Here is a 13,728-nt window from a genome sequence, read left to right on the forward strand (position 1 = left end):
TGACTTTCAGTAGAGAAAACAGGAGAAGTAAAACTACTTCCTATAATACTATGTTGAGTACTAGATAATATTGATCTGAAATTGACCTCTTGAGGAAGAAAGAAAACCCCAACAAACAAGCCAACAAACCAGAAAATATTTAGTTTTTACATGTAATGATTACATTTGTTCACACTCTTGGACATAGCATCTCCCAGGCAGTGACTGTGATTCATGGACCGCTGGGACCTTTGGATTATTTCTAAAGAGGTCTGTGAAAAATGGCTGAGAAACGAAGTTAATCCACAGAACACCACTTGTGATTATGCAATTAATGGCTTTAACTCATCTTGTAGCTTCTTGAAACACTACAGAAGATTTCTAGATTTTCTTTCCTAAGCTCTGAGGGTGCCAAAGAGTCCTTGAGCTTGGCTGTTTCCCAAAAGCCCTTGCTTGGGTGTTTCTAAAACAGCTTGATGCTTCTCAGCTGGGCAGAAGGAATTCAAGCAAGTGCTAAGTGAAACATGGGTATAAAAGACCAGTTCAGGTGCTTAGTTGCCTTACTCCTCTCCCAGTTTTGAGAAGTGGAGACTGCATTAGGGCTGTTCTGTCATTTGTATTTCCAGGTGCTGAGTGAGTAGGTGCCTGAGATTTGTGTATCATCTATGCAAGCAATGTTTTGGGTTTTTTTTTGTGCTTTACTGAATCTGGCCCTTACAGGTAACTTTGTGGCTAGCACAGCTGATGATCTGACAGCAGACAACTTCAGGCTCAATGCTGAGGAAGTCATCTAGCTCCTTGTGTTATCACAGTAATGAGATGAATACTGGCACTAGTGACCATCGTCTCTTTCCTGACTGAATGCTGTTCTTAGGCATTTTGTGCTTGACAGTACACCTCTCCAGAGATGTGGGATCTTAAGCTCAAAAGAATTCTGAGGTAAATAGTATTTCAGTATCCTCTAATTCCACTGATACGCCAAGTGCTGAGCAAAAGACCCCCAGAAATGACTGAAGAAATAACAGGAGAAACTTGAGATCACTTTTGGCCTCAGTCGTGAGGAGTTCTTACTCTGCCTTGCAGATAGATGAGTTTGCAAATGTTGCTGTTGCTAATCCTCTTTAACATATGACACATGAGGCTGAAAGTGAGCTCATAGGAGACCTTCTGTGTTGCCATGTGCTAACAGCTCAGAAATATGCAGAAGACGTAGGCAGAATATCATCACCAGTTTCCTACAAGAAAATGCTGTGAGTTGGTAAGTGTACTGAGATTTGCATTGGGGTGGGTTTCCAAGGACTTGAAATCTTGCGGGATTGCTGAATGCCTTTAAAAGTAGCCTGTGTTTCTGCTGGGATCGTGTAGAAAGCGCTAGCCAACATGAAAAGTATCACGGACAATTGCAGTGAAAACGGTTAAATTTATTTAAGATTCTGTTGTGAAGTCATCTGGATTTCCAGTTTTAGCCAGTGAAATAAGCAACGAATGTGTGAGCTCCTGTGTTTATTCTGAAGTATAGTGGCTATTGAGGCAGAATTCTGAATCACTTATTTTCTTAATTTTAACTGCAGTTTCTTATACTGTGAGCCTTTTCCTCTTCTATGTATTTTAATTATAATTTGATTTTGAAAACAAGGCATGGCTTTGCTTGGCTATTTGTGTAACATAATCAAGAACTTAATCATGTAGTTTCATCCCTCAAGCTGCTGAGTTAGAACCATAGAATAGTTAGGGTTGGAAAGGACCTCAAGATCATCTAGTTCCAACCCCCCTGCCATGGGCAGGGACACCTCACACTAAACCATCCCACCCAAGGCTCTGTCCAACCTGGCCTTGAACACTGTCAGGCATGGAGCACTCGCAGCCTCCCTGGGCAACCCATTCCAGTGCCTCACCATCCTCACAGTAAAGAATTTCTTCCTTATATCCAATCTAAACTTCCCCTGGTTTAAGTTCTAACCTGTTACCCCTTGTCCTATCACTACAGTCCCTAATGAAGAGTCTATCCCCAGTATCCCAGAGTTAAACATCTTTCTTACATACATTTGAAACCTTTTATAACTTTATGGCTGAAATATGTATTGAGATTGCTAGGGACAGTGGTCAAATACTAGTTTTGTCAGTACTTCTCTGACAAAATGAAGAATGATTAAGACTGAAACTTGCAGATTCAGACTGTTCAATTATGTTTCTAATCCAAGGGTTAAGAAAAGAGGGACAATCATTCAAGTTATTATTCAATGATGGACTGAAACTTGCATTTGAGAAGCGACTTCATAACTTATCTCGGCTAAAATGGAAAGAGAAATACACTTACCTGGAAGATAAAAAACAGTAATATTGTTCTCAACCATCCACTTAAGAAAATTGCTTACAAATTGACATAAACTGGGTATTGAAGCAAAGGCACTACTAAAACTGTGACTGATTCTATTAAGTCTTCCCCCACTTTGTGCTGCAAAACAATCTCTATCTTCTCATTAGAATGATTGGACACAGCCCTGTAAGTGACTGTGTATATTTCTTTTTTGGAAGCTGTAAAAATTTCAGATGTGTATGAGGCCATACAGTAGTTATGCTTTAGCATTAGCCCAAAATAATAACTCTTCACTGTTACTGAACTAACATAACACAGCTAGTCAAACTTGGCCACCTACCTACACATCCCAACCTACAAAACACTGCGAGGGAAGACAATTGGAGTGGGATCATCACTTGGCAGATATATATCATAAATTAGCGATCTTCCCAAGGCTTTTCACTGAACCAGCAGTGCAGCTAAATTATTGTCACTGAGGCACAAGCTCGCATTGTAAGGGAAAGTAGTAAGAAGAAATCATTAATACAAATGCTATTAAACAGTCACTGATTCTTTGGAATATAAACTGAAAGGGATATATAAACATTCTCAGTTGTATGTTTCAGGCTAAGTCAAGGCACCAAAGTAAGGAGCATCAGTTACTGAAAGCTGCTTGGGTGAAGCCCAAGTGAAGCATGAAGGCACTGCAACCTCTTCCTCCTGCCTGTGCTCAGGGCAGCTCTGGTGCCATGCAGTGTGTGTGTGACCTGGGGCTGGGGTGCTGTCAGTAGAGCTGTGAGAGAGCATCTTGCTGAGGGCTTGTTGTCTGTGCTCATATACCCTCAGGTGCGAGGTGGTAGGTGTGCCCGCTCCTACTTCTGTGACCTTTTGTGAAGGCTTGTGATCCAGTCTTCAACCTGTTTTTACTTGGCGGCCTGGCTTGACCGCAGACCTGCTTTGTTGCTGTGAGCTTTCCTGGCAGTTACTGGACTTTTGGCTGATCCTGGCAGCCATTACCAAACCTGCTTTGCTCTTCTTGCTCACGTACTGTGTGGCTGCTACTCCTGCTGAGTGCCTGGCTGGGGTTCTGCAGGTGGCTTGCTTGCTCCAGGCCACCAGCTGCCCTGGTGGGAAGAGGGCAGTGTTTCCAGCCCGGGAGACTCCCCTCAAGGAGAGCTTCAAGGAATTTGGAAACCTGTAATTTGAATGAAAGAGAACAGGGCACATAAGGACCAGTTTTTTTTTTCCTCTTAATTAAAAGCAAAAGACCCCTTTATATTGGTGGGAAAGACTGTAGCTAATTGTAAATATCATTACAAACGTTTTTGGAAACAGTGGTTCACTTCTGCAGTCACTCCAGATTCTTGAGACATTTGAGCTTTTCATCTGTCATCCCAAATGAAATACTAACTAACATCAAACAGAAGATGGGGGGGGGGAAGAAATAATAACAAAAAGTAAAGCTAATGTTGTTGATATACTTGGTTAGTGTTTTGTAATTAACTTCTTTCTCCCTTTACAATCACTGAAGGTCTCTGTGGACCAAGTTACTGTGTCACTGCTATCAAATAAGGTAGGAAATATTTTATCATATTTTGATCCCTATTTTTACCCTAATTTATGACATATTCAAGACTTCCATTGTTCAAATTGGCAAATTAACATTGCTCACTGAGAATTTAATTCTAAATATTTTCACACCTTTGGTTTCCATCATGTATTTGACATAAGGCAAATGTAGCTCAGTACTAATTAGTTACAACTTTTCATTTATCACTTTTTTGCAGATAGATTTTTAAAGCATTTATTTTGATTACTTGCTTATTATGTTTTGCTGCTTCAAATTAGAACCTTGACTTATTTTAGTAATGGTTCTGAAACCTATGAATATATCCTGGGTGGAAAAGGCCTAATAGGAATCCTGTTATTTCCGTAACAGTGGTATTGCTGTAAACATCACAAAGTGATTACGTTTTCATCATTTTATTCAAAGATGTGCAGTGCTAATATTTCAACATCGACATCATTTTGAAACCACTATCCTGAGAAGTAGGTAACATTAGAAAGAAGGCAAATTATTAATACAGAGTGGCACAGTCATCAATAGGCTACAAAATACACTTCTAAAATCATGCTTTTACAAACATGGCACAGGCTCTGCTGTAGCACTGTATGCTCTAAAAGCTGCAGATATATTTTAGAAAACACTGATGAAGCCATTACTGCTCCATCCATTTGTTCATAGTATATATCATTATTCAAGAAATTTAAGAACTGTAATGATGGAAAATCACACAGAAAGAAAAGGAACATGGACTTTGTCAGAAACAAGGGCTACATTTTTATTCAAGAGGCCCATAATGATGGAAAATCACAGTGAAAGGCAGAGACGAAACAGGGATCCCATAAAGGGCTGACACACCACAGTGGCACAAGTAGTAGAACGGTCATAGCAAGCGGTTAAAAAGAAAGAAAACAAAATTAACTAGAGAAGAGCTGGACTCGGGGCTGAAGCACAAAACAGAAACAAATCACAGCAAATGCTGAAGATTAATTTCAAAGTATCTGCTGAGAAGGAGTGGAGAGACAAGTTGCATCAATATTAATGAAGCTGAAATAGAACTCCAAACGACCACGAGTACAAAATGGCACACGTTTTCTTTTAAATAGGTTGGAGGTTGGATCATGAGACCTTCAGGAAAATGAACAGAATTCACAAAGGACGTTGTTATGGGAAGTGTGATAAACAATCACAACATAAATCTTAAAAGAGAACCACAGAAATATTAATTAGCAGTGCACATTTATTTTAAAACAATGCTTTTTAGACGAGATAGTCAGGAAAGTAAGCAACGGGTATTTTCTGATATCCAACAATCGATAAATGGCTTAAAAGGATCTTGTGTATCTTCAGGTACCAGTCTGATTTTTTTCAAGCAGTGTAAGAGAGCTAGGTGCTTCAAGTCCTTAGTAATACATTCTACTTTAAGTTCACATAATGTGCAAGGGCACACTGTTCCCCACCTTGAACTGAAAAAAAGAATACACATATGCTATACATTGGCAGTCAGCTCTGCGCAGGCAGGAAATAAACTTTTCTTCCCAAATTACTTAAGCTACCCACTCGTATTAGACACCCATGACTACACGCTATGGAGCTTTCAGAGATTCTTAGGTTCTTGACATTAAGAATTTCTGCCCCACTGGCTGACAACTGTATTCACTCCCCATCACATAGCCTGTGGTTAGAAACAAGGGGTCACACTTTAAGAACCTGATTTCTAAAAAAGACCAACACAAATGTGTAATTTCTCAGATGATGTTGTCAGGAGTCCTGTAAATTGTAGCTGGCATGTCAAATGGAAGATCTTGCTTAGTGAGAAAGCAGAGCAAGTGAGTGAGTACCCTTCCTGATCACTCTTCCCTATCAGAATTCCTTGTGACAGGCAAAATTTCAGTGTTGCAGAGATACAATCAGTTGATCTGTTTCACTCATGTAACAAATTAAACTGTTAAAGGTTCTGCATCTGACTGAAGAGTGGCCCATGTGTTTTCTTCCTTTTGTAGCAGGTCACTGATGTTATTCTGGTGCCTTGCCATGGCTTCTCAGCTGTAGTCTTCAGTGTTCACGTTGTGCTGACTGCAAATACACTAACCTTTCTTTTACTTTGTAGTAAGGGCATAGTAACCTAAGTAAAGCTATTGAGAAAAATAAAAATACTCTGTAAGCCAAATTTTGGTTTAAAAGGGAGACTGGTATATAAAATGTATGTGTAGATGTGGATTAGATTTGCAGAAGAATAATTATTTGTGGTAGGCCATGCTCTTGTGTTTCTTCAGGGGCACAGGAACTACCTATTGGCAACCCATAGCGCCTGAAAATCCCTGTGTGGAATTTGAGTTCTGAAATCCATACTGGTGAAACCTGTATTCAAGCATCCATCCTCTTACGTCATACTTTGGTTGCACCCACAAAAATATTAGGATTATGAGGCAATGGGACTTCTATGATTGTGTTTTATTTCATAACACAATGGCAGTAAGCTTTACCACTTGGTGAGTAATTTCCTGGTGTCTGGTAATAGGATTTCACAGTCCTTCCAGAACCCCTCTGCAGAGGTGTTCTCAGGCTGTTGGCTGGTCACTGAGCATTCCTGGTGTGCCAGTTCTGTCCTGCTGAGTGCATCCTCCATCCCAGCACTAGCAGGGTGGGGCAGTGAACTCTTCCTATTACTGACATGAATTTAATTCTCATTTTGGGAAAACATGGCATGGGATACAATGGGTAGATGATGGCTAAACACAGCTTTGTATTCAGTTGCATTGGCCCTTTAACACTTGAGTACAGAGAGTATTGCACAGAGAGTACTGCACAATTTGGATCAGAAAGTTAGGCACAACCTTGTAAGTAAATTATGGGGAAAATACTGGTGTTGAGTGCAGCTTTGCTGAGCTGCTGAGCTTTTTCCAAGTAGAGAATTAAGAGAATTACAGCCTGAATTCAGGGACAGAAGTCTCCCTACTTGTAGATTAGACCATCTCCTTCCATGTTTAATAATACCCTTCAAGGTACAAGATCTATTTTACACTCATGTTCCTTTCTCATACTTGTTCAACTGTCAAGCATCTTAATTCACCCTTCAGTGCTGCCATCCCCAGTGCTAAATAAAATTAAACCTATGATTTTTCTTAGACCACTACCATTTCTTCTCTTCTAACAGTCCTTAGGGTTTCCTTTGGAGAAAAAAGCCCAAACCAACAACAGCCAGTGGTCATGCTAGGATGGTCCTTGCATCTTTGAAGCTTAGAAAAAGCCTCGTGTTGCCCACTCCGTAATCAGTCCCCATTTAAGACAATTTTCTGTTTTTATTAGTAGTAATCATAAACCTATTTTTATTTTAGATTGGTACTTTCTTTTGCGCTGTCATTTGCTAGGCTACTGAAAAGTTCAAAGTAGACCTGTCATTTTTGAACTGAAATTTCATTAATTCCTACGTAATTTCTCCTACTATAGTACCTCTCTCTCCTTGGCTTTTGCTCCTTTTCAGTGGGTTAATGTCTTTCACTATTCCTGTTATGATAATCTCAGTATGCATTATGCTGAGTGTTAGTGATGTTGTCCATGTTAAAGTTATGAAATTGGGCTAAAATTTCCAGATTCATGATCTAGAAACATTATCAATATGTGGCAGATCAAGACCGTTCTGCATTATGTGCTTCTAGACTGCCAGAGTCTGGGATACTGCAGAAAGGGGTGAGAGCTGCTTTATACCTCCACAGCAATTCTGACTGACTTTGGAGCAGTACAAACATCATTAACAACCTGTCACCATTCTTTACCACTGACTAACTATATTTTAACAATATTAGTTGGTTAATATTATTTTTTTCTCCTTCTTAAATGTATTGTGTTAGCTTTTTTTTAGGGGGGAAGGGAAACCATTGTTTTAACAAGGATAGTTAGCACAATACAAAAATGTGAAAATGAGTGAATATGAACCACATAGTATAAATTTAAGCGTATAAAGAACAGTAAAAGGTTAGATTATCTATAAAACTGAATGAATCCACAGTTAAAAGAACAAACCCTATAGAACCCTACAAAACATAATGTTTAAGAATATCGTATTAAAGCACAGTTCAGCTGGGTGATAAGTACCTTTAAACTCCACACAACTCAATGAACAGCATTTAGTTTGGACCGTGCCCTTGAACAGTGTTTCTTTTTAGAAAGACTGTATTACCGGGAGGAATCCAGTTCTCTCCAAGTGGCACAGACCCAGGCAATTCAGGAGTGGTGGTGTGCAAAAGCAGCTGTGTTCTTCTCACCCCCTGGGTTGCACTGAGCGTTGCCTGGTCACAGCAAGGATCAGGGGCTCTGTCTTTATTCTCTGAGTTCTACAAAACCACTTATTTTTGCAGTTAACAGTGACTTTGCAGTAAATACATGTTCTGAGCAGCAAAAAGCAAAGAGTATGTTGGTGGCACAAACCACAAAGTGTTTGTTTTATTGCTCTCCCTTAAACATTGTTTTTAATCAGGTGGAGTTGCTCCAGGGCTGTTTGACTTCTGCACGTGTTCCAGCTGTACAATAAGCTGTATTTGTGCGCTATTTCTGTGTTGGAGAGTTGACATTGAGATGGTTGCTCTCTAGATGTTTTTTTCCATTAAACTTATAAAGCACATTCTGAATGTAATACAGTTAAGAGTATAATGATTTAAACTACGTATGCCAGTTTAAAATTAGGGTTTTGCCATTATGACATACTTGGATAGGCACATTCAACCAAGTAAGGCAAACCATGACTCTAAAAGCAACTTGAAATCAAAAGCATGTAAGATGAAGTCTTACATTGTTAAGAAATGACTTCTAGCTGAAGGAATCAAATGCTTTAAAGTCCTATATCTGTACTTAGTGAAGTGGCTGTGCTACCAGTAAATTAGATACAGAGATCAATGTAGTAAATGGAAAAGCTCCCCCAAAATAGACTTTCAGGAACTCTGGTCTTTTCAACAGAGCTAGGCAAATCCACTCCTTATTGCTGCTGTGAAATGGTCTCACATAAGCCTATTTCAAGATGAATATGGATAAAAGTGGGCTGTCTTGAACTTTAGAAGGATGGAAAACTAAGATGTGTTTCTTCCATTCCTGAAAAGGAAACTAATTTTGGTTACTGAAGCTTGTGATTTAGGGATGTGAAGGATGCAAGGGCTGCTCTGCAGCTATTTGTAAATATTTTTGGTTATTGTCGATACTCTGAATGTTCAGTGTGGTAATCCATTAGCTTTATTCAACCACTGAATAATTACATTTCAATCTGAATTAGTTGGCTGATGTTACTTTTTTCCCTTTTAAATGTCTAACGTTAGCTTTTAAGATGGTAGAAAGACCATATAAGCATGCTACCAACAAGAACTGGCCGTACTTGCTGTCACTATCACTATACCAATAGAAAAGCTCTTAGCAGATACTGTATTCTTTTCCTCAACCAAATTGTTGTAAAAAAACCTCATGTCACAGAAAAAAACCATTAATTTGTAACAAAATTTTTTGTATATAATTCCAAATTAGTCTTAGTAAAAATGTCCTTTCTTAGAAAAAAAAAAAAAGGTTTTTTTTGGTATTTTTTTTAAATGCTCAAGATTATATTCCTTTTATTGTGACAGAGATGATATATAATCTGATGATACTCTCACCTTGACTCCTTTGCTCTGGTGTTTTTCAAGTTTTGAGAATTTTATCTTATGGACTTAAAATAGGACATGCTATAAGAACAGTTTTTACTGCCTTCTCTCCTTCAATTTTCCTAGCAGGCAAACACTTGATGGTGCCTGTCTTTAATGGTTCAGAGAAGCGGAGCCTGAGTTGGAAAAACGTCTTTAATTTTTTGAAGAGTCCCGGTCTGACATCTGTAACATTCCACAACTGTTTTTTCATAGATCCTAAATGTTTCATGTTTTCTTCTTGAATTCTCTATTTTAGTCCCTGATCATCCTTTTAAGAGGATGATTACTGTTTATGCAATTGCCACATGAATTGTTATAAATAAATCCCAATGTGTTTACAATGGGCTCCTCTTGACCACACACAATCTTTACAAGCCTCTAGATAAGCACAAACAAGAATCTAGTAATGTGCCTAACCACCAGCGCTCCTTTTAATCCAAAGAGCACACGGATGCTCAGGGCACTTCTCAGGCTGCTGGGTATCTCACCTTTCCAGAGCTTCCCACTCTGGTGCAGGATTGTTGGGGCAGCAAACAGAAGACAAGGAAATGTGAGCCCACGTCTCCACTTGGCAGTGAACAGCGTTACTCTTTGTGCCTTGATGTTTCCCTTTCATTTATGTTATTTTTTCCACAAGGGTACAGGTTCTTGTTCAGTCTCCTTGCAAGCCATAATAATCTCAGAAAGCTTTTGAAGTTCATGTTCACTAAAAAAGCCTGTAGAGAAGGACATCCTAAATAACAGCATCACGTATTTTGACAGGGCCAATTTAGGTTGAGAGAATTGTTGTTTTCTTGATGAAGACTTATTTATTTATCTTTTGCAAATTCTTTCTATAGAACTTAGATGAAGTTAGGTGGAAAAGGAATTCTTTGTCAGTTAAAATAAAAGACTCACAAAAGGATACTGCACATGCAATTAATTACAATTAATTCTTGATAGTTTCTGAAGATAACATTGGCACAGATCTATGACAAAAGAGAAAATAGACCGAGACATGGAACGTAGATGAGATGTAATCATTACTGACTCATATTAATTTAAAGTATCTTTTTCTGTACATATTATATAATTAAAATAATGCTATGCATGGGAATTGGTGATCTTAATGGCTCTTATAGTTGGTTAGAATTATAGAATAGAATAGTTAGGGTTGGAAAGGATCTTAGTATCATCTAGTTCCAACACCCCTGCCATGGGCAGGGACAAAATTACCTTCATTTTGCTTACAGACTAAATTATATACTTGTTTCTTTGAAACAGCAAATGGAAAAAAACCCTACATTCTGAGAACTATGAGCATAGCCCTAAGTGTACATGCTTCTGCCTAATGCCTCCTAGAAATACTGACTTCTGAAACCAATCACTTCTAACCAGAACTGACCTGAGGGTCAAATCTAGCTTTGCATCTGGGGACTGAACAAACTTTGCATTCCTGCACTGCTAAGGGACAGCAAAATTGACTTTGTAGAGCCAATGCTGAAGCAGCAAAAGTGCAGTTTATAATAACGATCTCTCATTACACTAAATTCCTATTTACAGGTTTAGTGGAGCCCCTGTGTGCAGATAATTGTAAGCTCTTGCAGATCCCTTTACTTCCTCCTGCCCATTTTGATGGATACTGCTGGACAGAACACCCACGGCAGGGTTTAGTGCTCCTCTTCTGGAAGTGGAGGTTGGACTCCTCATTTGCAGCAACTGTCCAGGGGTTCTGCTCTTGCCTCCAGCTCTGAGCCACTGGGCTTGGGAAATTAAATGGCTTTTCCTTACATTCCAGTTTCCTGTGTAGAAGTGATGCAAATACTCAGTTTTGTGAAGCAGCTGTGAGTCCTGACAGCGGGTTGCTAGTGACTCTTACAAGATGTTATGGGGAAAACCCCCTAATGGCTCATTGTGCCACGCACTAGAGCTGCAGAGTTAAGCCTGCATAGCCTCTTTGTGGCTTGTTTCCACACTGTGTGCCTGACACGGAACTGCGAGGGAACCATCCCTCAGAGAAAGGGCTACAGAACAACCCCAAAAGGTTAGAAAAGTAAAGCTGCGTTTTGTTACCCACAGCCTGGGGAGAATGCAGCCAGCGAAGGCCTTGTCCTGCTCCTAGGGCGTGAGAGGGTGAGGAACCGTGCCCAGATGCTTCTTTTCTGCATGTGTTCCCCAGACACTGCTGTACGTCGCAGGCCCGCTTTGCTGTTTTCTTGCCCCACCACCTTTCTTCCAGCCGTTCCACACGTGGCCCTTCTTCCCAAAGGCACGGCTCTGCGCCTCGCTGATTTCTGGGAAGGGGGGTGGAGGACGGGAGGCCAGCTGCCGCTTCTAGGGAGGAAGCTCGGGGTGCCCAGCGGCCTCCGCACAGCGACCCGCCGCCGTGCCCGCCCGCGGGCCTCGCATGGCGGCCGGCTGCCAGCGCCGCCCTCCTGCGGCGACCTTTCCCCTCGCGCGGCTCCCGGCCAATGGGCGGGCTCGGCCCCGCCTGTTCCGCCGGCGTGTTCCGCGTGCGGAGGGGCCGCGCGTGCCTCTTCCTGCTGCGGGGCGGGGGCCGCGCAGCCCGGCTCGGCCCGCTGAGGTGAGCCCCGCACAGCCCGCGCCTGCCCCTGCCCCTGCCCCGCGGGCCGGGCGGTGCGGGAGCCGTCGGCCGCGGACTGCGGCGCTTGCGGGCCCCGCGGAGCAGCCGCGGCTCCGGCTGGCAGCGCGGGCCGGGTGTTTCTTCTCGGCCTTTTCGAGGCGGAGGCTCCGGGTGTGCCGGGAGGAGCGGGGTGGGGGGGTAGGGGGAGAGTGCGCGGCGGGACCCGGGGCTGCGGTACGGCCTAAGCGTGCTCCCGTTCTGTGCTTTCAGATGCCCCCGAAAAAGGGAGGCGACGGGGTTAAATCGCACCCCATCATCGGCAGGTTTGGGACGTCCCTGAAGATCGGGATCGTCGGGCTGCCTAATGTCGGGTAGGTGATGGGGAGCGCTGGGCTTGGGGCTGGCTGCGGGCGGAGGAGCAGGCCGGGGCTCCCCGCTCTCCCCAAGCTTGTGCCTGCTCCAGAAAGAGAGACCTGGCACAGTTCCTGGGTGAAGAGAGGTGTCTGTGTGTGGAAGCGATGGGGCATACAGCGCACGTCTGATTGCTGCGCGACAGACCTACATATTCGGCTTGAACTGCGTATAGGTGGAGAGATATAAAACAGGTAGTGTGAGGCTGGTATGTGTAAGTCCGGACGAGGTAGTACTATAGAATTGAAGAAAAGTATTGGCAGTTGCTGACTTTTGTAAAATCCTACATCTTTTGCACTTCTTCACTTTGTAGTGTGTGTGTAACACAAGTTTTTATGCAAATGCAGATGCACACATACCTGTGTATACAAATTCCACTTCTGTTGTAGGGGGTTTTTTTGGAGAGGGTGGTGTGTACAGGACGCGGTAAACGATACTGTAAGTGTCATTAGCAGTGAAGAGGACTTACATTCTTGAAACGTCTTCAGAGCAATGGAAAAAGTTGTATAAAAAGTTGTTACAGTTTAGGAGAGATGATGCAAGATGAATCTCTCTGTCACACTTCTCATCTGCGGTTGTTATAGCTCCTCAAAGAACCCATACTTAAGGCATTTAAAGATGAATTACCTGGAGAATACCTGTGTGAACTGTTGGTGTTAGTTTGTGTGTCACATTTACTGAAAGAAGTTGTCAGCAGTCTCAAATTTGAAATATTTTAAAAAGTTAGAGGAAAAGTCTTTGAGCGTGTCTCAGTGCCATGAGTGCTGCTTCCTTTTCATTATCATTTATTTTATTTTTGGGCGTGTAGGTAAGCTGCACACCAGAAAGGAAATAATTCGCAGTAACATTGTATATGTAACATATCAATAGGGAAAAAGAGCATTTGCAGTTATGTTATGATGTAACTTTCAAAGAAGGCTGTGACTGACTTTTGAACATGTTGGCTGCATGCAAGGCAACTGTCAGGTTTTTTTTTTCCTCCCCCCAGGCCTGAGAAGTTCTGTGGATCTAAAAAAACCCACCACAAAACGCCAGAATACTTACAGTAGAAGATTCAGGAGTTAAGAACTTTCTTTTAACAAGAACTCAAGTTGCTCTCTTTTGGTTAAATAAATGCTAACTAGCAAAATAATCAGCCACTTGGTTTAAGTGGAAATGTTCTCTTTTCCCTTGATACCACTTGCATTTTTTGCCACTGATGTTTAACGAGGACGAAAAATGTTTGCTAAGGTAGAACTGCATCTTTTCA

At 41.6% G+C, this 13,728-nt stretch overlaps 1 protein-coding gene and 2 long non-coding RNA genes across 5 annotated transcripts in view; 2 read left to right on the forward strand and 1 right to left on the reverse strand.

Moving 5' to 3' along the window:
• Positions 1-556: 556 nt before the first annotated feature.
• LOC136009896 (uncharacterized) lies at positions 557-9,865 on the forward strand. Of its 3 annotated transcripts, none has more exons than XR_010610691.1 (4): positions 557-605; positions 700-918; positions 3,810-3,851; positions 9,590-9,865. It is a non-coding gene; the product is annotated as an uncharacterized LOC136009896 (long non-coding RNA). The 3 variants fall into 3 exon arrangements; XR_010610692.1 differs by having other exon boundaries at positions 9,593-9,865; XR_010610693.1 differs by lacking the exon at positions 9,590-9,865 and adding an exon at positions 4,949-5,815.
• LOC136009897 (uncharacterized) lies at positions 1,380-11,916 on the reverse strand. Its single transcript, XR_010610694.1, has 2 exons — positions 9,994-11,916; positions 1,380-3,473 (listed from the first exon to the last, which is right to left on the reverse strand). It is a non-coding gene; the product is annotated as an uncharacterized LOC136009897 (long non-coding RNA).
• A 48-nt stretch (positions 11,917-11,964) lies between these two features.
• OLA1 (Obg like ATPase 1) overlaps positions 11,965-13,728 on the forward strand; it is a 101,291-nt gene continuing 99,527 nt past the window's right edge. Inside the window, exons 1-2 of the mRNA XM_065670340.1 lie at positions 11,965-12,068; positions 12,339-12,439. Of these exons, the coding sequence (XP_065526412.1) occupies positions 12,339-12,439 (101 nt within the window). The 5' untranslated portion in view covers positions 11,965-12,068. The remainder of the gene's footprint in view (positions 12,069-12,338; positions 12,440-13,728) is intronic.

Source organism: Lathamus discolor, chromosome 3 (genome assembly GCF_037157495.1).
Source record: "Lathamus discolor isolate bLatDis1 chromosome 3, bLatDis1.hap1, whole genome shotgun sequence".
NCBI lineage: Eukaryota > Metazoa > Chordata > Aves > Psittaciformes > Psittacidae > Lathamus > Lathamus discolor.